The sequence below is a fragment of the Cynara cardunculus genome (assembly GCF_001531365.2).
Source record: "Cynara cardunculus var. scolymus isolate 2C chromosome LG 16, CcrdV1, whole genome shotgun sequence".
NCBI classification, from domain to species: domain Eukaryota; kingdom Viridiplantae; phylum Streptophyta; class Magnoliopsida; order Asterales; family Asteraceae; genus Cynara; species Cynara cardunculus.
The window spans coordinates 20,904,215-20,932,096 of record NC_037543.1 but is presented as its reverse complement, the minus strand read 5'-3'; the positions used below and the strand labels follow the sequence as shown (position 1 = coordinate 20,932,096).

The 27,882-nt window shown below is 32.5% G+C and overlaps 2 protein-coding genes across 2 annotated transcripts; both read right to left on the bottom strand.

The window, feature by feature from the left end:
* Positions 1–7,553: 7,553 nt before the first annotated feature.
* Positions 7,554–11,037, bottom strand: LOC112529109 (beta-glucosidase 24-like). The gene is made up of 12 exons (XM_025140183.1): positions 10,924–11,037; positions 10,693–10,762; positions 10,554–10,612; positions 10,397–10,472; positions 10,081–10,246; positions 9,769–10,009; positions 8,798–8,919; positions 8,451–8,695; positions 8,339–8,373; positions 8,130–8,238; positions 7,933–8,041; positions 7,554–7,845 (listed from the first exon to the last, which is right to left on the bottom strand). Exons 1-12 carry the CDS (start codon positions 11,035–11,037, stop codon positions 7,554–7,556), a joined length of 1,638 nt encoding a protein of 545 aa, XP_024995951.1.
* A 10,239-nt stretch (positions 11,038–21,276) lies between these two features.
* Positions 21,277–25,334, bottom strand: LOC112529108 (beta-glucosidase 24-like). Its single transcript, XM_025140182.1, has 12 exons — positions 25,221–25,334; positions 25,044–25,113; positions 24,904–24,962; positions 24,739–24,814; positions 24,445–24,610; positions 24,131–24,371; positions 23,899–24,020; positions 23,554–23,798; positions 22,947–22,981; positions 21,945–22,053; positions 21,747–21,855; positions 21,277–21,568 (listed from the first exon to the last, which is right to left on the bottom strand). The coding sequence occupies exons 1-12, from the start codon at positions 25,332–25,334 to the stop codon at positions 21,277–21,279; spliced, it is 1,638 nt and encodes a 545-aa protein (XP_024995950.1).
* Between the last annotated feature and the right edge of the window lie 2,548 nt (positions 25,335–27,882).

Genomic DNA, 27,882 nt, shown 5'->3' with positions numbered 1-27,882 from the left:
TTTAATAAATGGGTATAACAATACATTAATATATTATTATTTATTATAATATTAAAGATGTTTTTAATGCTATTTTTAATGTATAATTAGAGTTAGAAATGGTTTTATACGATAAAAAGTAAGTTAGTAAAAGAGAAAATGTTAAATCTATGCAAATTTCGTACGTGGCTGAAAAAATATGAATCAACGTCTTGTCACCTCAAAATGTTGCCACCATATCAACATAAATCATATATCCACCGCTTATATATATATATATATATGATTGAATAATCGGGAGCAATTTATTTATGATACTTAGTTGATAGATTCATCCGTCCCGAACAGAACATACAACTCTTCGTTGTACTACGCTCTCGTCGAGTAGACCTTGTTGTGAGAATTCTTAATTCATGAGTTGGGTTGAATTTTATATCCCAATAAACCTCGTAATCTTAAAAAATAGGAAAGAGTCAAAACCAAAAATAGTGGTATTTGCTAGCAACGTTCAATTGGATCTCATAATTGAAAACGTTAGGTTGAAATATTTATTGATGTTGCTAAAAGAAATTTTTTATTCAAGGATTAAGTTATTACTCAACAAACAATAATTTGAATTATTATTGAAAGAGGGGTGCCTTCGGGAACGCGGACAAAGGTGGTGCATGGCTGTCGTCAGCACGTGTCGTAATACGCACACATACACACACACACACACACACATATATATATATATATATATATATATATATATTCAGGTTTAAGGGAAAACAAAAACAAAAAAAAACTAATAAACATCAAGGTAACCATTTATCTTGACGCTATCCATATGTGAATACAAGTAATTTGTAATCAATTTGTACAGTATACAAATKTATACACCATGCACATGTGCATAAATCAATAAACAACTTCAAGTAATTTGTATGCACATGTGCATGTCATCCAGATGAACGTTGCAAATGTGTTCCTCGGTTTTTCTTTTCTTGAGGTTTTCCTGAATCTATATATATATACATACATACATATAAGGTTAGGTTTAGGGGAAACCTCAAAAAAATGAAAAACCGAGAAACTTCCTAATAATGTTCATTAAGACCGTATGTACATGTGCATACAAGTAATTTTTAAGCAATTTTTCTGGTATGCATATATGCATAACATACACATAGTGCATAAAACCAAAAAACAGTTTCAATTACTTATATGCACATGTACACACAGTACAGATGAACGTTTACCAGAATGTTATTCGGTTTTTCATTTTCTTTGAGGTTTTTCCCATAATCTCCCTACACACACACATATATATATATATATATATATATAAAATAGTAATAAATCAACCAACGAATTATGTGAATATGACAAGTATTTAGTCTATTGATTACTTATATCTTTTTTACAATGTACTTATTTCACAATATAAAATTTTCTTTACTTGTTCATAAACGAGTTCCATCTTATTAAACAAATATACGTTAACCATTACCTTAATTCTTAAGTGTTTGATAAAGCAATATCAATCATTTGATTATTCCCGTATATGTATATATGAAAGAACCATTGGCCACTTAACGGGTTAACGTGGCAATACTTTGATGCCGCTCGTTGATCCTCACGCGAAGCATGACAAGTTGCCAACTTTTTTTAGCGATGCATTATGTTTAGGACATGATGATGCGGGTAACGGAAACTGATGATGTGGTGTTGTTATGTTGGTCTCACACAATGCCATGGTGGCATGCATGTTGCTCACTCACCCTCACAAGAAACACGACAAGTTGGCCCAGATTTATTAGTGATACGATGTGTCAAGGAGATCGATGATGTGTCGTGAGCATAGCAACGTCGTGGAGGAAAGTTGCTTGTTGCTCCTTGTTCAAAGCATGAGACCCATTGCCTAAACTTCATCACTGTTTATGTCCTTTTTTTCCATGCATGCCCCTGTGTATAATATAATATAGGTGGAGGTTCAAACAAAAACACGTTTTATTTAAGGAAACACATAACATTTTTATCATATGTAATAAGAAACGTGAGGGGTCCGGTCGTGTGTGGGTGATTTGGCCCAGGTCGCCAACCGATGTTTGTTCTTCAAGTTTTCATGGAGCACTTTGTTTCATCACTTGCTATTATAGCATTGTACTTTAAGTTTTTCTTATTAGAGCATTGTATTTTTTTTTCTTAAATCTACTTATTATGACAATATATAACTTGATACCTTTTTAACCGATCATGAACAATGTAAAAATAAATATGGATAGGCCTGTCTGGCCCGTTTATGTTTTATAATTAAGATTTGTTTTACCATTAATTAAAATTATATAGTATATTTTAAAATTTTATTAAAGTTATAGGATGGGAGTTGGAACTCTTTGGTTTTCTTGAGAACCCAAAATACCCTACATTATCTTTGTTAGCATCTTTATTGTCAAAAGTACTAATCGATCAACAATGAATAGAGTCAGTAGTAGTTGCTTAAAATTTTAATTGCAACAGTGTTTTTCATTTATTTTTTGGTTCCACATTTGTTAATTAAGAATTACACTTTTCAGGCTCGTTAGTTCGTGGGCAAGCCTGACCCGTTTATAGGACGGACAATGGCAAGTTGTCAAGCCCGAAAAAAGGGTCTGGGTTTACAATATTAGACATGTTAGACAAAAAAAAACAAGTTAGGCTCAGCACGGTCCCGCAAATGATCACCTCTAGTCAGTTCATTGTCTATCATATGTGAGATTTTGTGTTCAAAACTTTTACTGCAAAAAAAGTTTCGCAACATAATAGATCTGAAACTAAAAGTTAAAAAAACTAAGAAAATGACACTAACAAGATTCGAACTCGGATTTGTAGTGGAAAAAAAGTCATGCAAATTAGCTATACCAAGGGAACTTGTGTTCCCGTTGTAGTTTCAAAAATATACGATAACACAGCAAATTAATACGGTGACACTTTTTACGACGCTAGAACTTTTACACTACGATGGATGAACAATACAGTTCTACAAGCCACCGTATGCTCTAGATTAGATCCGTCAGTGCCGATCATCACAATATATAATTCGCTTACAAGCTGCACATGTGTAATAACGATATAAATACAAAACAAAACACAAATCCCTGGATGAATGTTTAAAAATCCGATCCCATGTGCCACTTATATGATCAGAACTGGTGTTTGTAGGAAACCTATTTGATGTCATCACTATGGTATAAGAAGGTGGAATATCTCATATGTAATGGGTTCGATTCTAGTTGTACACAACGTTTATGGCCATTGAGTTTATTAGGATTAATGTTTTACGGTCGTAAATTATCAGGGTTAGTTTGTACATAGCATGGACACCCTTAAAAGATATCCATGGTTAATTCTTTAGTCACTTTTGTCTTATAATTAGGCTTGTCAACCCTTTCGATCGTGGTATCGTTGTTTTGGTGGCTAAAAATGGAGATGTGGACGATGACCATACACTCAAGAGTAGGGCTGTAAACGAACTGAATGTTCAACGTGAACCGTTCGGTGGAAAGTTCGTTTATGTTCGTTTTTTTAATAAATGAACGAATATGAACAAATTTTATTATTCATTTGGTTAAACGAACGAACATAAACCGTTCATTTATGTTCGTGAACGTTCGTTTGTTTACCTTCGTTTATATTCGTTCGTTTATGTTCGTTTATATATTAAATCTAATATATAATCATTTTTTTATTTAGTTTGAATTCAAATAATATTATTTAGGTTTTAACTTTTTTGAATTTATTTAGATTTTAAATTTTAGCATCATTTAATTTGTCTTATTTGAAATTTTTACCTTTTCACTCTCAAAACCCTAGCCTCCATAATTTATGAGCAATAATTGATTGAATGACAAGTAGTGGTGTTATTTCGTTTATGTTCATTTAGTCCGTTCGTTTATGTTCATTTGTTTACGTTCGTTTAGCATGTTAACGAACACGAACACACCTGATTTCTAAACGAACGAACACGAACACAAAGATTTTCGTTCGTTTACTATTTGTGTTCGTTCGTTTGTTCGGTTAAGTTAAACGAACGAATATAAACAAGCATTTGTTCATGTTCGTTCAGCTTATTTACAAATTGACACCATGTGAAAACCCACTAGCTTCCTTATTCATCTTTTTGATATTCATGTTCTTTTTGGTAAATCATGTAACTTTGAAAGTATTTCACAAAATTACAAAAAGGATTTGTTACATCAACAATATAGATAATAATTAAATGAAATGAAATTGAAACCTCTTAACCTATGCCATGTGTATTAAAATCCAAGTCAATTGAGTTACCCATTCTATAATGAGTAAATCTTTAAATACATAATGTTTTAATAAGAAATATTTTAAAAGTACAGCCTTTTAATAAAAGAAAAACTGAAAGTAGAATGCTATAATAAGAAGAAAAAAAATGGAAAGTGTGTTTCTTGCATTTTCCTTGATCTCATAAAATTTTCAATTGTTTCATGATCTAAAACATTTATCATAATAAATGAACTCTATTATATTTCATAATTACCTCAACTGTTTCATAAGTGTTCGATCATGAGTTGTATTCCTTGTAAAAATTTAATGATTTGTATTTTAAATCTCCTATATATAGAGACGACTTCTTTTGTTAACCCCGTAATCAGTATTAACTTTACAAACCGAGGTATTTTTCGGCTTTTTTATATACTGATACTACATTCCTTAATTATCTCATTCCATAATTTATCTCATGCACTAACCATAACTTATCTCATCTAATTACACCGTCATTTTTCTTATTCACTTAACTATCACATTCCATAATTTATTTCATTACTTCTAAAATTCGAAATTTTCAACTTTTAATCTCTTTTTTCCAGCATAATTCGTACTTAGATCGTTCATAAACTGAATCTTGCAAAGACATATATGAACTTTAAACAAAAATCATTGGTTCACCTATAAATATGATACTGTACTTAATTTCCCATAATCATATTTAGGTAGAACTTTTGATTTCGTCTATGAACTTTGTTTAAAAAAATCTAATTATCTTACTGATTTTCTAGTTTCACCCGTAAATTTTGTTAAAAGATTTGAAACAATCAAAGTTCATACATGAAACAACGTTAATTTATGTCAGATCACAGATAAAACAACATAGTTAGCATAAACCTAAAAATATGCAGTATGTTATCTCATGGAGAAAATAACATAACCTTTAAAAGCTGATACGACGTAATGATAAACGTATGTAATGTGTTATTTCACGGCCGAATCAACATTTAAGAAACCGAAAGATAGTATGATGGTGATAAATTTCTCAAACCAGGCCCGAGGAGCTTGTTTGAGTCCATATAAAGCTTTTTTCTAACTTGCATACTAAGCTTGCATGATGCATGACACCAGGAGGAGTATTCATGTACACCTATTAAGATAATTCACCATTGAGACACTACAACAAAATTGGGTTTATATGACGCTCCCAATCTCTAAGTGTCCTAATAGACCATTTTATAGGACTTAATTTATAGGACTAAAATATAAAGCGTCATATCTAAAGGTGTTGTAATAAGTTTATACGACGTTTTTGGGCATCTTAACAAGGTTTTTAGGACATTTTTAATACAAAGTGTCGTATTAGCAACTTTATAGGATACTTTTGAGAAAGTGTCATATAGACTCTATTTTTTATATGACACTTGTTTTTATAGGACAGTTTTTCAAATAATGTCCTATAAAGTTACTAATGGAATGCTTTATATTAAAAGTGTCCTAAAAAACTTATTACGACGTCAAAAAACGTCTTTAAATATGACACTTTATTTTTTTTGGTCCTATAAACTAAGTCGTATAAAGAGATCTATTAGGACGCTTAGAAATTAGGAGTGTCCTTTAAACCCGATTTTGTTATAGTGAGAAACGCATTTCTTACATCCATATGATGAAGTTGCCATTTACTTATAGTTGCAATGTCAAGGAGGGTAAGAATAGAGGTCACTCCAGAAACTGGAGCAAATGTATCCTCATAATGAATGTCATTCTTCTTATAAAAACCCTTGGTTCCTAACTGGGATTTATATCGATCAACCGAACCATCTGACTTGGTTTTGATTTTATAAACCCATTCGCAACCTGTGACGGATTTACCTTCACGAAGGGGAAAAACTCCCAAGTTTGTGCTTGATCTAAGGTCTGAGCTCCTCAAACATTGCATTCTGCCAAAGAGGGTACAAGAAGCTTCTTTATAGGAAGAAGGCTCATGATGTGACAATAAAGTGGCATAGCAATGATAATCACGAAGATAAGAAGGAAGGTTTCTTACCCGATCTGACCCGCGTTGTTCAAATGGTTGAGAAGTGCTAGGAACCTTAAACTCAACAAAGAAACAACGAAGGATAGAACGAGGATTAGGTTTAGAGCGTTCGTGTGGTTGTAACATGACAAAACATCCACAACCCCATACTTTGAGTAACTCATACGCCGGTGAGACGCCATAAAGAGACTCATATGGAGAGATGTTGTCAGAGATTTGGTATGGGATGAAGACTAATGGTGTAAACAGCTGAGAGGGGTGCCTCATCCCAAACATGTTTGGGACATTGAGCTTAGATTAGTAAAGTCCGAATGGTGTCTAAGATGTGTCTGTGTTTACGTTCTGCACGACCATTTTGTTGAGAGGTGCCCAGGAGTATCGAGAGACAATGTCATGTATCATTAGAAGAAATATGACTCGATCGAGAATATCTTGTATCATTAGAAGAAACACCAGATATGATGCAGATATTGGAAAGAAGAGAACAACAACCACCAATGATTTGATTTACCCCTATGAATTTGTGCTCAATTTCTGGTTTGTTTGTTTGTTAGTGGTTCTTTAGTTGAATTACTAGCTGCAAAGGCCAACATCAATCTCTTTTTGGTGAAAGATATGATGGATTTTGGTGAAATATCGCTGTCAACAACGAGAGATCTCGAAAGAGAGTAGGATTTCCAAAAGTTATGGCTTTTTTAGAAAAATTAGAGGACAATAAGAGACTTATAAGACATTGATTTACAAGTTCTACAATAAAAAGACAGTAAGTGGTTTTAAGTCTTTATCACAAGAAAACAACAAATATAGAAAAACAAACAGCAACTAGACAATGAGAAAATGGCTGAATGTGACTGGCTAAGAACTCATTTATGAGCCATTTTGTGTTAATGGAGATGGTGATACAATTGTGCAATGTTTGAAATAAGTGTTTTTCAACTCATATTACCTTACCGGATGAATATGATAAAAATCAATAATCTTACCGGGTAACTAAGAGCGAAACAAGGACAAAAGTCTTACCCGGTAAGTGAGGACGTCGACTCCTACCACGGTAAGCGCTTATATACCGGGTAAATTGTTGCATACAACGTTGTTTTCGTGGACTAAGATCTTATCCGGTAAGTAAATGATAATGTTAAGTTTTATCGATAAACATTTTTCAGGTAAGTTTGTAAACCCCATTAATTATTATCATCTGAAATAGACAATTATTGAGTACAAGTAGATATTTGGGATCTTTAGAGGCACAATTTGTGAATTGTGATTGCTAATGATTTCATGCTTTGGCCTTCTTCAGTTTTGGAATCACTTCAGTTGTTTCTTCTGCTCGTGCTCCAAACACGATATCAGTGTCTTCTTCGTCACCATCCATTATGGTTCTTTTCAGTGACCCCCTTTTCTTCTCAGAAAGAAATATCTTGAACCAAAGTGCAGAATTCTTTGGATACCTTTGAAGATCGTTGACATAATCAACATAGATCATACCGAACCGTTCATCATAACCAGAAGACCATTCAAAGCTATCCATGAATGACCAAACGAAGTAGCCTACAACGTTTACTTTGTTACTGTAACATTATGCACCAAGACTGTGTCATGATCTTGTAATTCAACATTAGTTTCATTTTGCATTTCAATCCTATCAAGTGACATACCGCATAGCCGTTCGGATGGCTATAAGATGCTTCTTTATGTATTCCATTCGGTATGTATCATCCCGGACTTCTTCATAAGTTTTTCCACGTTCGTTCATATCCGGAGATCCTATCACAAGGTATCAAAATACCATCAAAAAATTTCGAACATGTGACGATTCAAAAGGAAACAAACAAAATGGTTTCTTTTTACGTACCATTCTCGGTGATTATAATAGGCTTAGATAGATTGTATGTACTCTTAACACGATACAAGAGTTCGGTAAGCTCATTAGGACACAGATAAACCCATGAATCTGGATAGGCCTGCAAAGTTGTGTTAGACTTGTTTAAGTATATTAGCTACGACATAATCGAAATTAAAGTTTGAATCTTTCGTTTTCTTAAGTAAAGTTGGTTTAATTACCGGCTTTCCGATAGGAATGTCGTTGGGATCTCTTCCTGAAACATGATGGAAACATTGACATATATTTTGAGAAACCTAATCAATATCGACAAAGATCGATAACTACCATTACCTAATTCTTTGTAGTGACAATCGGTGGCATACCCAAGAGGGATATTAGAAGACGGAGCTTGATATTGGGCATAATGTGCGGTGTAGTAGTTTATTCCAAGAAAATCGTATGAATCTATCAACTTGGTGCGTTGATCCTCGGAGAATTTAGGTAGAGGACGACCATTCGGGTAATTAGTTGTCGGAGTAGTGGCAAACTTTTGCATATTTTCCGGCCATGTTCCTTTTGTTAATGGCTCGAGAAACCTGTAATATGAGTTATCATATAACACAGATTTAAAACGTTATTTTGTAGAAAATGAACTAATAAGTTATGGGTTCATCGCTCTATAACTTATGTATGCTTACCACCCATTCACAAAATCAAACGCGTATTCGACAGCTTTGACATCTTGTTGATTACTCGGACCACGATAAGGTTTCCAAAAGCTAAGGTCAAGCGTAATTCCCACTTTACCCTTTTGAAAACCCTAAAATAGAACATGATGATAAATTCATTGATTATATGCATTCTAAAAACGTACATATAATGTTTTATTTAAAAGGAAAACTTTAAAAAAACCCAACGAACTATCTCATTATGAATGATTAAGTTCATCAGTTATTTTCTAGAATAAACAAACCATTAAACTTTCTTATTTTGAATGATAAATCCCTGAACTATTTTTTGGATTAAAAAAACCATAAAATTTTCTCATTTTGAATGATTAAGTTTCAAAAAGAAAATCAATAAAATAAACCATCGAACTTTAAAATTTGGTTACTTACATCATTTTATCCCTAAAAAAATTACTTGTAACCAACTAGAAATGTCTTAAAGTAAGACACTACTTGTAAGCCCCTAAAAATAGATCAACAGAGGGAGATAGATGGCAAGACTAACAGTATGATAGCCAATACGATCATATGAAGAATGGACAACGATAGACAACAGGGAGTGGTAAGAGGGAATGATACTGTCACGTGTAAAAGGTTTGAAATGCATACATTTTGGAATTGATGAAACTGATTTAGGGTTTTTTTTTACTTTAAGACCTTGTTAGTCGAATACAAGTAGTTTTTGTAAAAAGGATGTAGGTAACCTATTTTTAAAAGTTCGGTGGTTTATTTATTACAAAGAAAATGTTCCAAGGACTTGATAATTCAAAATGAGAAAGTTTAATGGCTTTTTAATGCAAAAAATAGTTCAAGGGCTTAATCACTCAAAAAGAGAAAGTTTAATGGTTTTTTCATTCAAAAAAATAGTTCAGGGACTTAATCATTCAAAACGGGATAGTTCGTTGGGGTTTTATGAACTTTTCTTATCTTTAAAGTAATACCTTATAATCCTTCTCATACTTTCTATAAGCAGCTGCATGAGAGTTGAGTAAATTGTATGCTACTATATATGGCTCTGTTTCAAGGTCACTATCTTTACTGTTTTCACCCCGACCCGGTGCATAAACACCTGTTATGTACCCGCCATATGTGAATCTGTATGGCTCATTCACAGTCACCCAATTCTTTACTCGATCTCCGAACTCCCAGAAACAAATATCAACATAATCGACGAAATCAGCCCTGAGATTTAGAACAAATAATAACTAAAGAGATACATGCACAAAGTAACCAAATAAATGACAAACACTTACACGATTTTTGAACTTAAGAAGCCCATGTATTCTTCTTCTAAAGCATTTGGAAGATCCCAATGGAAAAGAGTAACAAATGGCTCAATACCATTGGCTAATAACTCATCTATTAGTTTGTTGTAGTAGTCGATGCCTTTCTGGTTTTTACCTATGCTTACTTTCCCACCTATTTAAATTTACAAACAAAGGGGTATAGGATTGAAGGATTTTGCTTACTCATAAGTTTTACCGACAATAACTTAACTGTTTTGTAATAAATGATTAGTTGTTTTTTTATTTCTTATACTGAGAATAATGAACATAGTGTTATTTTCACCTGGCAGTATTCTCGACCATGAAATAGAGAATCTGTAAGAGTTGACACCCATTTTCTTCAACAATTGAACATCTGCCTAATGGTTTACAAAAGGGATGACATCTAAGAATCGATCATAGATTTTATTTCTTATAAACGACAACGTGTATTTAAATACCTTCATTCTTGAGTAGCTGTCAACTGTGACACATGCATTTACACCTCCAGCAATTTTGTCTGTAATCACCGTCAACGGTTGTCATCCATTTAATTAACATTGAGGCAATCAAAACTAGAAGAGATCTAGAGAGACATACTAGGGTTTCTTAGGGAAAAACAGTCCCAGATACTCAAGCCTTTACCATCTGTATTCCAAGCACCTTCCACCTACAACTCGAAAACATACATCTGTATAATAAAGAAGAAAATATATAACAATTGAGCCGTGTCTAAATGATGTGAGCTTAAGGCCTACAAAAGACCAACAAAAAATATTCTAAAGATGACTGAATTAAATCAGACATTCTTATGATGCATAAACCAAATACCTGGTAAGCAGATGTTCCTACTCCAAACAAGAAATCATCTGGAAAATTTTGACGTTTGACATCATCATCCAAGAGGTGACCTTGGTCGAACTCAAGCATTGTTGCTTCAGCCATTTCAAATGGTTAATCGTGTAAACTAGGTTGAGAGAAAATCTTTACGACTTTAATTCAATCGTAATAGTGAAGAGTGGTGAGAACTTGAGCCCATGTGGTCCGACATTTATAGCCACCAATCTAAGTTTAAAGTTTGCAAGAATTGAAAATGAAATAAATCAATCAATATCATGTGAAATAGATAGTTATGGAACAAACATTAATTGAACACATAGATTACTAAAAGACAAAAGGTGACCATTTTGATAAAGAGATTTCGCACTTGAGAGTGAGTTACACGATTTAGTCGATCTCGTTGATGATTGTTTTTTATCTAAGGGTTTAAAACCGCAAGGAATTATGTCTGTTCGACATATTAAAACAGCTTAATAGTTTCTTATTTATATGCATCGCTATGTTTATGCAAACAAATCATAAATATGTAATATGTATGTAATTTGCTTTTAGAAAGCTATATGTAATATTTTTTTTGAAGTATATATTATTTATATACGGCAAATGCAACAAATAAACTCGCACACCTTGTCACATTTGGTGAGGTTTGAACCTCTGACCTCCTAGGAGGCTAAAGACTATGATTCCGCTAGGCCAAAAATCCTTTGGTAATAATATTTTTTTTAAATCATGTAATCATGTTAAAGCTTTGGCCACTTGAACCAACATTTTTACACCATTCTTATTGTAATCATCTAAAAGGTTTTTAGAACTAGATAGTTATGCCTAAGCGTAGCGTTGGTTTTAGAAATTAATACGTGACGGCCTTTTGTAGGCCTTATATCTATTTTGAGGCGTTTAATGCTAAAACACAACCCACTCTAAGGCACACTATAGCAACATGGACCACGGTCCATTTCACTTTGAAACATGTGGAGTATTGAATGTATGTCACGTCGATTAAAAAGTCGTAATATAGTACTAGCATATTAAATGTGTGTTACAGGGGACCATCTGTTGAAAAATTTGTAAATTGTGAGATCTCTAAGTGGAATATTATATGCATCATTTGTTATTTCAAATTATTCTTTTTTCATCTATGACTAGAATTTAATGTAGTGATTAACATATATTTGTTTCGCTATGTGCTTGTTTCACATGTACTTAGCTCACAATGTGAACTTTTTTGGCATGAATATGAAACAAAAAGTACATGTAAAAGATTTTCCTATTACGAACCAAATATATATGAAACAAACACATTGTGAAACAAGTGCATGTTAATCAATACGATAAATAGTATACTTAAACGGAAAAAAATCATGTGAAACAAAACCTTAAGATAAAATTCATGTGAAACAAAACCTTAAGATAAATAGTATACTTAATCCTGATCCTCGTCTCTAGTCAAAACCTAATTTTAGAAAATAAATAATATATATATATATAATAACATATATTATATAAAAATATATTTAATAAAATTATATACCGGATACGGGGCAGGTCGACCCGGCCCCAACCCGGTTTGAGTCTACCGGGGATCCCCCGACCCCAATCTGGGAACCCGTTTTAGCAAGGAATCTCCGTTCAGATCGGGTGAGCCGGGTTCCCACCGGGTCGACACAAATCACCATGCATCCCTACCTCTTTTTATCTTCTTATCGGAGACAGAGGTAGTTGAATCTCATTTGTTGTGTGTATATTTCTAGAAATTTAAATATTGTATTTGTTGGAAAAATTAAAATTGTTATATAACTTCATAGTTTTCTTCGATTACTATATTTACGAATAAAATTAAATATACGTGTCATCAATCAAACTTCTTAAAATGATGATTAAGCCACAAACAAACACTCTGTTATACCTGAACGAATAAGTCATCCATATTATTAAACCGATTAAGTCATAAAAAGACATGCCCTACATCTATTATTTTCACTTGATAAAAAGTATCGAAAATGTTCGCGAATGGTGCCCCCGTAGTGCGGAGTACATGTTTCGCGTTACTTTTGGATTATTTCTTAGTGAAATATAAAACAAAGTGATCGTCGAACATTAACTATCTTTGTGCTTGCAAACTTGATTAAGCCCTACAAAGATATCGATTAAACTAAAGTGATTGTTGAACATTCGCTTTCTCTTCGCTTGCACACCCAAATGATTGTTGAACATTGTATATCAAAATAACAGTCGGATGTTAAATTGATTGAGCTCGATTTTTCAATAACTTATACTCACGTATTTACTTATAAATCAACATTTAAGAGTTGCCGGTAGATGTTGAATACATAATAATTAAATAGTCGGAATGACTTGGCAGTTGTTGAATGGTTTGAAGCAAAATGATTAAGTGGTCAGAATGATTAAGAGACTCTCATGATATAGTGCAAAATGAAATATAGTTGTTTGATAATTATTTACAATGAAATTAGGGTGTTGAATGGTTAAGGGAGATCTAGGATACAAAATCATTCAGTGGATTTTAGAACCATTAAGAGACAGATTTTTTTTGTCAAACAAGATTCACCTCTTAACAATCTAGATGTTGCTTCTTAATGAAACTAATAAGAGGTTAACCCTTAGTTAGTATTATTGAGTAGAAGATGAAAAATGGCTTTGCAAATATAATGGGTAGTGCTTCATAGATGGATGATTGTGCTTAACTTTTTATTTTATTTTAAATATAAATACAAAATTAAAATATATATTCTGTGTAAAATATATTTTGTGTTATTTTCTAATATATATATATATATATATATATATATATATATAGGAGAGGGGTTGTTGAAATAACTCTCTAACGGCAGATCCAGAAAATTAGGTGATTAGGGTACACCTAACGGTGTAAAAAAATCCACTAAAGCGGCGAAAAACAAATAGAATTTACGATTTCTACTTTTTTTCGAAAATTATTTGTGTGCAACATAATTAAAGATGATTATAAACAAACCAAATCCTATTTATTAAAGTCGAATAATAAATCCCAGCTGAATGAGGTTCGGGTCAAATCGTATCAAGTCATTCAAAAATATAATTTGATAAACAAGCATTCCAAAATAAATATTGAAATGATCCAAAGACACTAAATTTGTTGAGAATCATGAGGGTTGTCGGAAAAAAGTTAGGGATATCAACGAGTTTTCAGGTCTCATAAAATACAGACAGGGGCGGATGACCATAAGGGCCTTTAGGGACTTTGGCTCCTAGGTTTTTTTTAGATAGAGTGAAGCATCTTCAGTCCATTAAGGTTTTAAGTGTAAAATTCTTTTTGGTCCCTCCACTATTGCTGATCCAGTCAATTTGTGTTCCGCCTCTGATATACAGAAGTAAAAGGAAAATACTTCAAACAATTATGTCGATTAATGAATAAATAACATAAAGTTTATATTCAATTAGATGTTTTTAAGGGAAAAAATCAGATTTTTGTATTTGTAACTAAAATAAAAGTTATGAAGAATATTAGCTACTTGAACCCTTCTACTAGTCTCAATAGTTGATTCAACTTTAACATAATGCTTACGAATTGCCACATCATGCTCGTTGGTTTTTCATACGTTGGTGGATCCATGATTTTTTCTAGTGGGGGCACCTTTAAGGTAGATTAAAGGTATGTGAAATCATCCTATACGTTTTTAGCCTACTTCCACCATTCCGAGAGATTCGTAAAACTTTTTTTTGTTGATTTTGAGGGATTTTGAAGTCTTTTTGTTGATTTCCGGGGGATTTTTAAGGGTTTTTTGGTTAATTTCGACGTACTTTTTTTGGTTGATAAGGGCACAAACAGAAAATTATGGGGGAACTATGATAGAAAGTTAAAAAAAATGTTTTTAACTTACGAAAAAAGATAATTTTTTTAGGGAAAATCACCAAAATGACCAAAATATGTCCGATATATTAACGAAATAACCAGTTTTCACCAAAATTGAGAAAATGTCCACACGGATCGCCCCCGGGGTGCGATCATTGACCATGGGGGCATCCCCCTTGTTTGACCGAAAAAGTACAAAAAATATAATAAAAATCATTTTGGTGGGTCCCACATGCATCACTTTAGGGTACAAGCCTCGATTTGCGTGGATCTACCCCCGGAGGCGACCCACGTCACCCAATCGCCCCTCGGGGGCAATCTAATTTTTTTTCATTTTTTTAATATCGATTAAGGAGTGTTTTTAATAAATATGAGACGATATTTAAACTGTTCTTTTTACCCTTTTAGGTCCAAATGTCAAGGTTTTAGTATATAAAGTAAAACACTTCTACTCTCACAACCTGTAAACATAATCTACCGTAATAAACCTTATAAAAATATGATTGTATGCAAAGATTTCTAATTTTTACCAATTTTTTTAAATGCATAAACTAAGCAACAAATGTTGTTATACTTTTTTTTTATAAGAAATGTTGATATTCTATAATAATCGTGGAGACGAAAAAAATTATTTGTATCTGATTTAGTAGACAAAAATCAGATATTTTATGTTGAATCTTATTCCGTCTTTTAGTGCAACAAATTTCATTATAAATACCAACTTCCTATTTCATTATTTTTCACATCTACTCTTTCATTTATATTCTCCTATATTCTACTCTCACAACCCTTAACCCTTTAACACAATAAACCATCACAATCCTCAACCCTTAACCCATTAAATACAAATCTACCATCACAGCCCATCACCCTTAAACAAAAATATGAAATCATATCAAAGTGATGATGTTTTAGTGTCTAAATGACGAAATAGCGGTCAAACTACTTAAATGTAATGCCCCAAAACACACATTGCATGTAACACATATTTCATACAAAAGAAATACATGATATTATCCCATTAAGGTCTTTAGTACAAGAATCTATTATAACCAAATACAAGGTCCAAAAATTCAAATACATTTCTTGTACTAATCAATCAAAACTGTACATCAAGACAGATCTTCAAGCAGAAATGCATAGGAAAATATTACATTTTTCATTTTCCCTTACCGTCCGTACCTCCTGCAACACATAGTTAAAATCACAAAACGAGGGTTAGACCGAAAGGTCTAGTGAGATACCATATTTATGTTATTGCAATGTGAAAATCACCAAAATCTTTATAGAAAGCAACATTTCATATATATAACAAATATATGAACAAATAGGGACATAATACCATATCCTTTCCACTTTTCAAGCAAAGCATTCAGCTATTCAAATCTCATACATCTGAACCAATCAGGTTTCATATAATGCCACTTTTAAATCTTTTTTAATCAAACAAGGTTTAWATAAAGTTTCAGGCCAAACCTGATGTTTTCTCCTCAATAACATCCAGACTATGATTTCCAATAAGAACCTTGATCCTAAATCTTTAAATCACAAAGAAATAAAGATTCCAGACCACGGTAGTCTTAAGTAATATAATAGAAAAAGTTATATCATACAACACACATACAAATGCCACCCTTATATCCAAATGTACACATCTCCTTGATATGTCACCCTTATCCCATGGTACACATCTCCTTGATATGTCACCCTTATCCCATGGTACACCTCTCCTTGATATGTCACCCTTATCCCATGGTACACCTCTCCTTGATATGCCACCCTTATTTCCTCATCAAAACATTTTACAGAAACAATTCCAAATAGACCGCAGTCAATGGAATTATTATCAATCCAAAATTATTTATATCAAATCTCCATTTTATGATAAAATAACAATTTCTATCATTCAAGCACAAGGTACAACTCAAATCCGGTCAACCTAGGCTTGGCCAGACTTCATCTCCGGTCAAGTCTTGGCCGGTTTACCAAATCCGGACAACTTATCGTCCAAGGTTTATCCGATTTAACACTTAGAATAAATTTCAACACCTTTGTCCGGATAACAAGTCCGGACAATACATCGCCCAAAGCTTGACCGATTTAAAATAATCCGGTCACCATATGGTCGTATTCATACTTTTCAGTTCAAAATGTTAACCATTTTTATCAATCATAACTCGTTTGACACTTAACCGGTTTAAGACTAAACCGTTCAGCATTGAGCGATTTAGGGCTTAATCGCCCAACCCTTGACCGATTTACAAATAATCCGGACAAGCTTTGTCCGATTTAAACTTAATCCGGTCAGCCTTTGCCCGGATAAAACCCTTAAACAAATAACTGATTTCTTTCCAACAAAAAAATAACATTCAAATAAAACTAGTAACAAATTTTATGCAAAAAAGTTTAGAAATCACTCACCTTAACAAGCCTTTTAAAAAACCATTTTCTTGAAATCAGATACTTGAAATCCGGCCAATTTCTCTTTCTCTTTTAAATCGCCTACTTTTATCAAAAATTGCAAGAAGAGAAATATGGAGGCTTCAACCTCCTTTTATACTCTTATATAACAAGAAGGCGGCTAATCCATGTGGATGCATACCCGCAAACCATGCACACATACTTATATATCTATGCATATATACACATATATCATGCATTTATATATATATATATATATATATATATATATATATATATCCAATTAATGTACAAATTCACATACTAGCATGATCAAACGTATCAATTTATCATGCTGTCATGAAATCATTTAATCAGATAATCACACATTAATTACCTTGGGTGATAACCAAGATCCGGTTATCACATTAAATCAGATATAATATCTGATTTTTGTCCGCACAATTAGATAAAAATAATTTTTGTGTGTCCATAATTATCATGATTTTATAAACTATAACCATAAAATTTGGTCCTAAAAAGGTAAAAAAACCAGTTTAAATATCGTCTCATTTTTATTAAAAACACCCCTTAATCAATAGAAAAATTAAATAAATAAAAATTGGATCGCCCCGTGAGGACGATTGGGTGACGTGGATCGCCCCCAGAGGTAGATCCACGCAAAACAAGGCGCATAGTATTTTGTACCCTAAAGGGATGCATGTGGGACCCACCAAAATGATTTTTTTAATATATTTTTGGTACTTTTTTGGTCAAATAAGGGGGGATCCCCCCGGGGGCGATCCGTGTAGACATTTTCGCAATTTTGGTAAAATCTGGTTATTTTGTTAATATATCGGGTATATTTTGGTCATTTTGATATTTTCTTTTTTTTTAATCCCTTACACATTAGATCCGCCCCTATTTGTTTACCTACTTTTTATCAATTATTCACATGTGAACATGCATATGTAAACCTATTTTTCATTTACCATGATTCAGATATAAATCATTTATTTTTACGTTCTCAACATTTTTATATCTCTTATTTAAATTTTTCTTTGTGTGTCTATATATATAGAGAGAGATTAATAAATATATATATATATATATATAGGCATAATCATTTGTTAATCAAGTAAACAATATTAACTTTGTTTAAAAATATTCATATATATATGCACAATCATTTAATAATTTTTATTTTTTTGGAAGATATTCATATTTAATTTTGAAAAATCAATAATAATATTTAAATGATTTTTATTTAAAATAAAATAAAGTTCATAAGTGAAATCAAAAAGTGAATAATGATTTTATCTAAAGTTCATAGGTGAATCAAAAAGTGAAATAATAATTTTTTATCTAAAGTTCATAGGTGAAACCAGATAATCAAAATTCATAGGTAAAACCAGATAATCAAAGTTTATAGGTGAACCAAAAATTGAAACAATGTTTTTTATCTAAAGTTCATAAATGAAGTCAGAAAATGAAAGAATGATTTTTATTTAAACTTATTAAAAAACTATTAGCATAACTTATTAATTAACTTATCAACTAGTCAGATATAACTTAAAATAAATGAAACTTATAACAAGTGTAAGATAACTTAGGGTTGGAATCACGTGAAACCTGCCTATTTTTCGTGAGACTCGTTAGACCATTTTTTTTACACTTGATTCACAGCAAAAACACTGTGAATGTTACCTTCACAACGTTTTGATGTGAAGCTTCAAGTGTAAAAAAGTGGTCTCATGGGTCTCACAAAAACAGGTTGCTCTCACGCTATCCCAAGTCAGGTAACTTATAATAAATTTTAGTTTAATTTGTGTTGTTTAAATTATTTGTTTATTATTCATTTTTCTTTAATTTTATTATAAATTAATTACATGTAGTTGTAAAATGGTCCATGTGCTTGCTCGTAATTAGCAACGAGGTTACGTGAAAAAATTAGGTGAAAGGGACGAATTAGAAATAATTAGTTGGGCCATATTTATGACATTTATTTACTTTTTTATTTTATTTTATTTTTCTTTTTTGTCAATTTAAATTAAATAAAAAAAAAGATTATTTTATTTTATGTTTTTGATACACAAAATAATTAAATGATTAGTTTTATATAATATATTATTTAGAAAATTTTAATATTTCAAACATTCGTCATGCATGGTGCTCGCCTGGTAGGTCCTTAAAATCGATTACTTTAGTAGCTTGATTTTTGATATGATACAATTAACACATGCTTTTATTACTTGCAACTATGTAGACGAAAGAAAAAAATGGCTTGCCACCGTTCGCTATGGAACTATTCGATCATACACGTAAGAAGAAGTCGAGTATCGAGTCATCTTCGGGTTGCTGGTCACAAGGGGAGTACGTGACTTCGAGGTGTAGCCGGGTTGCGGTAAGTTTACAATACCTATATATAACTTTAAACTCTATATTGGGTTGTCATATGTTGGAGAAACGTCAGGATTATTTAAGTTAAAATGTTAGTGTATGTGTGCGTGATATATATTTCTATCTAGTTTGGGTTGTCATTTGTTGGGCAAACGTTATGATTTTTTTTACGTTAAAATGTTAATATATATATCTAGTTTGGGTTGCCATTTGTTAGGCAAACGTTAGGATTGTTTTAGTTGGAAACGTTCCATTTACAGTCGTTATGCTGTCGAAATTGACTGGTAGTATTTTTTAAACCACAAGGTACCTATTCAAACAATCTCACCGAAAAATACGGTGAGGATCCCTCGGCCTATCCCCTAGTTGATACTGACTTGTGGAGTGAGGAGATTAGGGGATCCAAGAAATGCCGTCTATTTGGGTTCGGGTACAGTGAAGATCCCAATTTGGTCTTGACCAGGACATCCTCACAAGCAAACTCGAGTGGATCGTCTAATGTAGATAGTCATGTGTGTACCTCTTTATCCTTTGATGTTTATTTATTTCATTTATACTTCTTATTAGAAATTTTAATGTTTTATTATATTTGTAGTTAATTAACAACTTACAGTCCAAAATCCAAGAAATACGCAGTCGAGATGAGATCCTACAGAAGGAGGTTGAGGAACTTCTTCGCCGAGAAGAGATCCGAAACAGGGAAGATGAGACCCGGAAGAAAGAGCATGCAGACATGATGGATATGATGAAGAGGTTTACACAATCTCAACATTTTCTGTCGGCCCCGCCGCAATAGATTTGATATAGTGTATTTATRARCTARCGTCATCAATCGAATTTATATATGTATATTATTTCGTCCGGATAATCATATTAGGTATTTATGGCATATTTGTGTATCGTGTATTTGTACTTAATTTACATAATCTTTAAATTTTAAATTAGGAGGTTTTTTGGTTTTTTTTCCTGTACCAGCTAAATTTCTGGCGGAAAATCCATCGGTAAATAATTAGATATAAGTTTTATTAAAAAAAAAATCTGGCGGATTGTCCGACGGATTTCAGACGGGAAATCAGTCAATAAATATTTTACGTTCATTAAAAATAAAAAGCATTTTCATATTTTAAATTAGGAAAAAAAAGTTTTTAAATATAATTACCGATGGAATTTCCGTCGGAAATCCGTCGGAAAAATGTTACTTTTATTTTTGAAATAAAAACTGGTTATTGTTTTGGAAGAAAATGGAAAAAGTTTACCGACGGATTTCCGACGGAAATTCCGTCGGTAGCTCTAATCTCATTTTATATTCCTTCTAATTAACCTGGGTAACGGATAACATATTACAAAATTGTTCGAAGTTTTTTGGCGGATTTTTCGTCGGAATATGCATTTAGCGGCGGGAGTTTTTCGACGGCTAAATCCGTCGGAAAGTTGTTTTCCGACGGATTTTGTCGTCGGAAAAACCAGATTTCTTAGTAGTGTATGTTACTTTTTCTTACAATTTGCCTTTTGTTCAACTATGTTTCTATTTGTTCCACATAAAAGTTATCTGAAATATCATATTCAGTATACCAAATACACCTAATGGATATAAGCATTAAAATGCATTATTATTAGTTTGTCTAATCCACAATTATTTAGTAGGAGTACATATTTGGGATCTTTATTTTTGTATAGAAATTTATTAGATTTCATGCTTTCACCTTCTTCAGCTTTGGAATAACTTCAGTTGCTTTTTCAGCTTCAAACACCATGTTATTGACTTCATCTTCTTCCTCACCATCCATTAGGGTTCTTTTCGAAACCCCCACTTTTGTCTCAAAAAGAAATTTCTTGAACCAAATCGCTGAATTTTTCGGATACCGTTGGAGATTGTTGGCATAATCGACATAGATCATACCGAATCGGCTGTCATAGCCAGATTGCCATTCGAAGCTGTCCATAAATGACCACACGAAGTAGCCCATAATGTTTACGTTGTTCCTGTAACGTTGTGCAAATCCAAAAGTGTGTCATAAGATTACTGTAACGCTTTTATATATGAAGTTTTATTATTCAGTTCAATAAACTTAAGTGCTATAAAACAGTCTATTATGACACTTTCATTGTCCTATAAAACCGACCGTAGTGATGACAAATCAATGAAAATGAAGTGGCTTACTGCATAGCTGTACGGATTGCTATAAGATGTTTTTCTATGTATTCCATTCGGTACGTATCATCCCGAACTTCTTGGTAAGTTTTTCCAAGATCAGTCTTATCCGGAGAACCTGTCGCAAGATATCGAGAAACCATCATAGATTTTGAATAGTCGAAGATATATCAAAAAGAAACAAACAAAATGGTCATGTTTTTGTACCGTTTTCGGTAATTATAATAGGTTTGGATACGTTATATGTACTCTTAACACGATACAAGAGCTCTGTAAGCTCATTAGCACAAAGATAAAACGTTGAATCTGGATAAGCCTGCGAAGTTGTGTTAGGCTTAGTTAAGTAGCCATCAAAATAAACAAAATGATAATATAAGGATGCCATATATATACACCACAAAAACAAGTCGTCGTTAAAGGTGCGTCCTGAAGCTCTCTTTTTCTTGTAGTGACATAGGATCAGGTGTAAAGAAAACCCAAAAAATAAAAACTGAGTAATAGGCTAATACTCATTCATCTGTATGGTATACACATGTGCATAAATATAATTTGTCGGGTATGCACGTGTGCATAAATTGCAACTGTGTATAGAAACTAAGGGACATTTTCAATTATCTTTATGAACATATGCAAACCTTACAGATGATAATTATTAGGTGTTCCTCGGTTTTTTTCATTTTTTGTAGTTTGGTCAACTGAAAAACCGCAAAAAAAATGAAAATATGTTCATCTAGATGTTATACACATGTGCATATAATTTATAAGCAATTTTTCCTAGTATGCACAAATGCATAAAAACAAGAAATAACTTTAATTGCTTGTATGCACATGTGCACATTGTCCACATGAACCATTACCAGGGTGTTTCTCAGTTTTTCATTTTTTGAGGGTTTCCTTAAACCTCCCAATATATATATATATATATATATATATATATATAGATATAGATATATATACACACACACACACACATATATATATATATATTCTTTAACAAACCCAATAATTCATATATGAAACAACACGCGTGAAAAAACAATGTTTATATAGTGTATGAAACCACATTGTGTAAGCACTGCATTTTCACACATATTATGAAAATTGGTTTGTAAATTTACATGATTTATTGGCTTTGTAAATGATTATGCGTCTATATGTGTCGTCTGTTTGTGTTATATTGTTTTTTCAAGTGAAGTTCCGTTGTCTTACCGGCTTTCCTATAGGAATATCATTGGGATCGTTTCCTGAAACATGAGTGGAAAAAAATAGAGCTACGAGTTACGAATATCAAAAGAAAAAAAATTAGCAATCCAATCACTATCCATGGAGATAATCACTACAACAAAATTGGGTATATTAATGATAAAAATGTCTAAGTGTCCTGATAAATTACTCTACATGACTTCAATTTATAGAAACAGACAAAAAAACGTCTTATATTAAAGTTTTACAATAGATTTATAAGACTTTTTGGACGTTCTAACAAGCTTTTTAGTACATTTCTAAAATAAAGTGTATTATTAGATATTTTATATTATTCTATTGAAAAAATGTCATATAAAATACGTGTTTACAGGACAACTTTCTCAAAAGTGTCCTATAAAATATCTAATATAACTCATTATTTTAAAATATCTTAAAAACCTGCTAAAACGCTCAAAAATTTGTTACACTTTTGTATATGATGTTTTATTGTTTGATCTCATAAAACAATCTATATAAATACACTTAGTCATTTTCAGCGTCCTATAAACCTGAGTTTGTTATAGTTAACCAGTATCTGATAAACAAATAGATCTAGATCGTTTTCCATTACCTGTTGCTTTGTAGTGACAATCGGTAGCATACCCAAGAGGAATATCAAAAGAAGGAGCTTGATATTGAGCATAATTCGCAGTGTAGTAGTTTATTCCTAGAAAATCGTATGAGTCAATCAACTTGGTGCGTTGATCATCCGAGAATTTAGGCAAAGTACGACCATTCGGGTATTTAGCAGTTGGAGTAGTGGCAAACTTTTGCATATTTTCCGGCCATGTCCCTTTCACTAATGGCTCAAGAAACCTGTAATATGAGTCGTCATAACATACAATTTTAAATGTCACTTTTAGCAAACGAACTATGAGTTGGTAGGTTAATCACACTACAACTTATGTATGGTTACCATCCATTTACAAAATCAAATGCGTATTCGACGGCTTTGACATCTTGTCGATTACTCGGGCCACGATAAGGCTTGAAAAATAGAAGGTTAAGGGTAATTCCTACTTTACCCTTTTGAAAACCCTAAAATAATGTTTCATGTGGTTAGATATGATCAAAGTAAAACATGAGAATAAATCAATAGACAATGTACATTCTAAAAGTGCATGTAAAATGTTTTATTTAGGTAATACCTTATAATCTTTCTCATACTTTCTATAAGCAGCTGCGTGGCAGTTGAGTAGGTTGTATGCAACTGTATATGGCTCTATTTCAAGATCGTTATCTTTACTTTTTTCACCCCGTCCAGGTGCATATGTACCTGTTATGTACCCTCTATATGTGAACATATGTGGCTCGTTTAGAGTCGACCAATTCTTTACCCGATCTCCAAACTCCCAAAAGCAAATATCGGCATAATCGACAAAATCAGCCCTAATCATTAAAACAAGTACTTAATTAGAAGATATATATGAATAAGATGCATAAACAAATTATTAACACTTACACGACCATTGAACTTAAGAAACCCATGTATTCTTCTTCCAAAGCATTGGGAAGATCCCAGTGAAAAATTGTGACAAATGGCTCAATGCCATTGGCTAGTAACTCGTCAATCAATTTGTTGTAGTAATTAATGCCTTCCTGGTTTTTACCCATGCTCACTTTCCCACCTATTTAAATCAAAATTAATCAACTTTAAGACGAAATTACATCAGTTTTTATGTTCTAAAAGACGACATAAGTCGATCACTTTTATTTATTATATTAAGGGGATGATGAAAACGGTTTTCTATTTCACCTGGTAATATCCTTGACCATGAAATAGAGAATCTGAAAGAGTTCAGACCCATTTTCTTCAACAACTGAACATCTTCCTAAAAATAGTTTACAAAGAAGATGAGGTATAAGAATCAAACTATACTTTGGTTTTTTGGGTACCTTCAAACCGATAACATGTGTTTACCTTCATTCTTGAGTAGCTATCAACTGTGACACATGCATTTGCACCTCCGGCGATCTTGTCTACAGTCACCGCCAACAAGTGTTACCCGCTTGATAAAAGATTGTACTAATCAAAACCAAATGAGATGTAGAGAGATGTACCAGGATTTCTTAGTGTAAAAGAATCCCAGATACTCAAGCCTTTACCATCTGCATTCCATGCACCTTCAACCTAGAATTCGAAAAAAACAAACAACTTTAGGTCTGCTTATTTTGGTTATTTAACATTTTTACTTTATGCATCACATTCATATCGAAAAGAAGAAAATATATACATACCTGATAAGCAGATGTGCCTACTCCAAACAAGAAATTACTTGGAAAGTTTTGACGTTTAATCTCATCATTAAAGTGGTGAGCTTGGTCAAACTCTTGCATTGTTGCTTCAACCATTGCGAATGGTTAACCCTATAAGCTAGGTTGAGAGAAACCCTTTACGAGTTTAAATCATAATGATGAAGCATGGTGAGAACTTAATGGCATATGGTTCGATATTTATAGCGACCCATCCAAGTTGGAAGTTTGAGAGACTTCAAATTAAGTTAACGAATAAATGCTACGTTGGATAAAGAGTTAACGCTTTGCGTCAAAACTATTTTCAAGACAATAAAAGATCGATAATTTCTCTTGTTATAAGTCATGTCAGTTTCTTGTTAATGTTTATGAGAGTCAAATAATATCGGTAACTAGGAAAAAAGAATCAATTCCCTTTCAAGAGGACTTATTCAAATAATAAATATTTTTTCAAATAATATAAAATTGTGAACTCAAATTTCACGGCTATTTGGCGGTTGCTGAATGGTTTGGTGCAGATTAAGTGATCAGAATGAGTAAGAGGCTCTCATGATATAGTGCAAAATGAAATATAATCAAATTATTTACAATAAAATTAGGGCCTCTGAATAGTTAAGGGGGTCCCAGGATACAAAACCATTCAGAGGGTTTTAGAACCATTAGAATGCAGACTTTTTTTTTGCCAAACAAGATTCACCTCTTAACGATTCAGAAGTTGCCTCTTAATAGAACTATTAAGAGGTAAACAAACAATCCCTTAAGTTAATTCCTTTGAATCAATATTTTTGCCCTAATATGAATGAAAGAATTAATTTGTTCTTCTTTATAACAAATTTAACTGTTGCATAATTATATCGACTAAATGAAATCTCATTGACGAATGTTTTTGGAGATACAGGGTTGTAAAACGTATGTATGGAATAACGACGGTTTGACATGTCTAAGTTCTTATACAGGTTCATATTTTATAAGTATTCATGATAAAGAATGTGATAAAATACTCATGACTAATAACGTGATAAAGTATTCATGATGAATAGTTTTCATCATGAATATTCACAAAAACCTAAATTTCTAAAATATTTATGATTTCTAAATGAACATGTACATGTACATATACATATATATATATATATATATATATAGAAAGAGAGAGAGAGAGAGAGACGCGTAATCAAATGAGAACTCCATATATAAGTCCGCCATTGCTTATAGGACATACATGGGTCCGCCGCTACTTATAGGACGCTTTTGAGCATTTTAATAAGCTTCTTACAGTATTTTTAAAATAAAGTGTCATATTAGTTATATCGTATAACATATTTTGAAAAATGTCCTACAGAATATGATTTTATAAGAAACTTCTCAAAAGTGTCCTATAAAATAGTTAATACAAGGATTTGTTTTAAAAGTGTTCTAAAAACTTGTTAAAAAATACGCAAAATTGTCATATAGAGCTATTGCAACACTTTTGAGATATGATACTTTATTATTTTGTCATATAAACTCAAGTACTATAAAACATTCTATTATGACATTTAACCATGATATCCTATACATCAAATCTCGTTTTATATAACGATTATCAAAACAAATAAATACTTTGGAACCAATGACCTACTTGGCATTGTTGGTTTGGTCATGATTAGGTTTTGATTCTTAAATTTATTGGTCACGGACCAAATAACATTTATGAAGACCTACTTAGTATCGTTGGTTCGGTCAAAATTAGGTTTGTATTATAATTATCAAAACAGAAAAATACCTTTCAACCAACGGTTTAAAATGCGTTTGTTTTTGTTCTTCTTGAATCCCACGATTATAGTTGTTGAATTTTAGAATATTCACTACTAGAAAACTAGGTATCAGCGACGACCATCAGCGAGGGAAAAAATCCATCGCTGATCCCTCGCTGATCAGCGAGGGAACAGCGAGGGATTCATTTTTTTGGACAATCCCTCGCTGATCCCTCGCTGATCAGCGAGGGATTCAGTTTTTGGCTATTCCCTCGCTGATATGCGAGGGATTAGCGAGGGATTCAGTTTTTGGCTATTCCCTCGCTGATCAGCGAGGGATTGTCTAGAAACTGATTTTCAACAATTTTTTTATTTTATAACTACAAATTTAATTACTTATTAATTTTTACTTATTTATTATTAAATTTCCAATTATTTGTTATTTATTAGAATATTACAAAAATTAATTAGTTAAACCGAATAAAACCCATTAAGGCCCATTAAACCGAATAAAGTTCATTAAGGCCCGATACACTCAAAATAGTCCGGTAAATAGATTAAAACCCAGTTAAATGGGTTAAGGCCCAATAAAACCGAGAATGAATATACGAATACCTAAATATATAAATGTGTACATGTAACACATAAAAATCAAGAAAATCAAGAAAATAGGACAACTCCCTCGATCAGCGAGGGATCAGCGAGGGAAATGACAAAAATAGATTCCTTCGCTGATCCCTCACTGATCAGCGAGGGATCAGCGAGGGAAATGACAAAAATAGATTCCCTCGCTGATCCCTCACTGATCAGCGAGGGATCAGCGAGGGAAATGACAAAAATCAGATTCCCTCACTGATCCTTCACTGATCAGTGAGGGATCAGCGAGGGAAATGACAAAAATAGATTCCCTC

Excerpts from the sequence above, each read along its gene's own strand:
- LOC112529109 (XM_025140183.1), bottom strand. The coding sequence starts at position 11,037 with ATGGCTGAAGCAACAATGCTTGAGTTCGACCAAGGTCACCTCTTGGAT. Across the intron at positions 8,374-8,450 it reads TTGTCACTACAAAGAATTAG|GAAGAGATCCCAACGACATT; the intron begins GTAATGGTAGTT and ends ATCATGTTTCAG. Across the intron at positions 7,846-7,932 it reads GCCATCCGAACGGCTATGCG|TAACAAAGTAAACGTTGTAG; the intron begins GTATGTCACTTG and ends ATAATGTTACAG.
- LOC112529108 (XM_025140182.1), bottom strand. The coding sequence starts at position 25,334 with ATGGTTGAAGCAACAATGCAAGAGTTTGACCAAGCTCACCACTTTAAT. Across the intron at positions 25,114-25,220 it reads TAGGCACATCTGCTTATCAG|GTTGAAGGTGCATGGAATGC; the intron begins GTATGTATATAT and ends TTCGAATTCTAG. Across the intron at positions 24,372-24,444 it reads TTCTTAAGTTCAATGGTCGT|GGCTGATTTTGTCGATTATG; the intron begins GTAAGTGTTAAT and ends TTTAATGATTAG.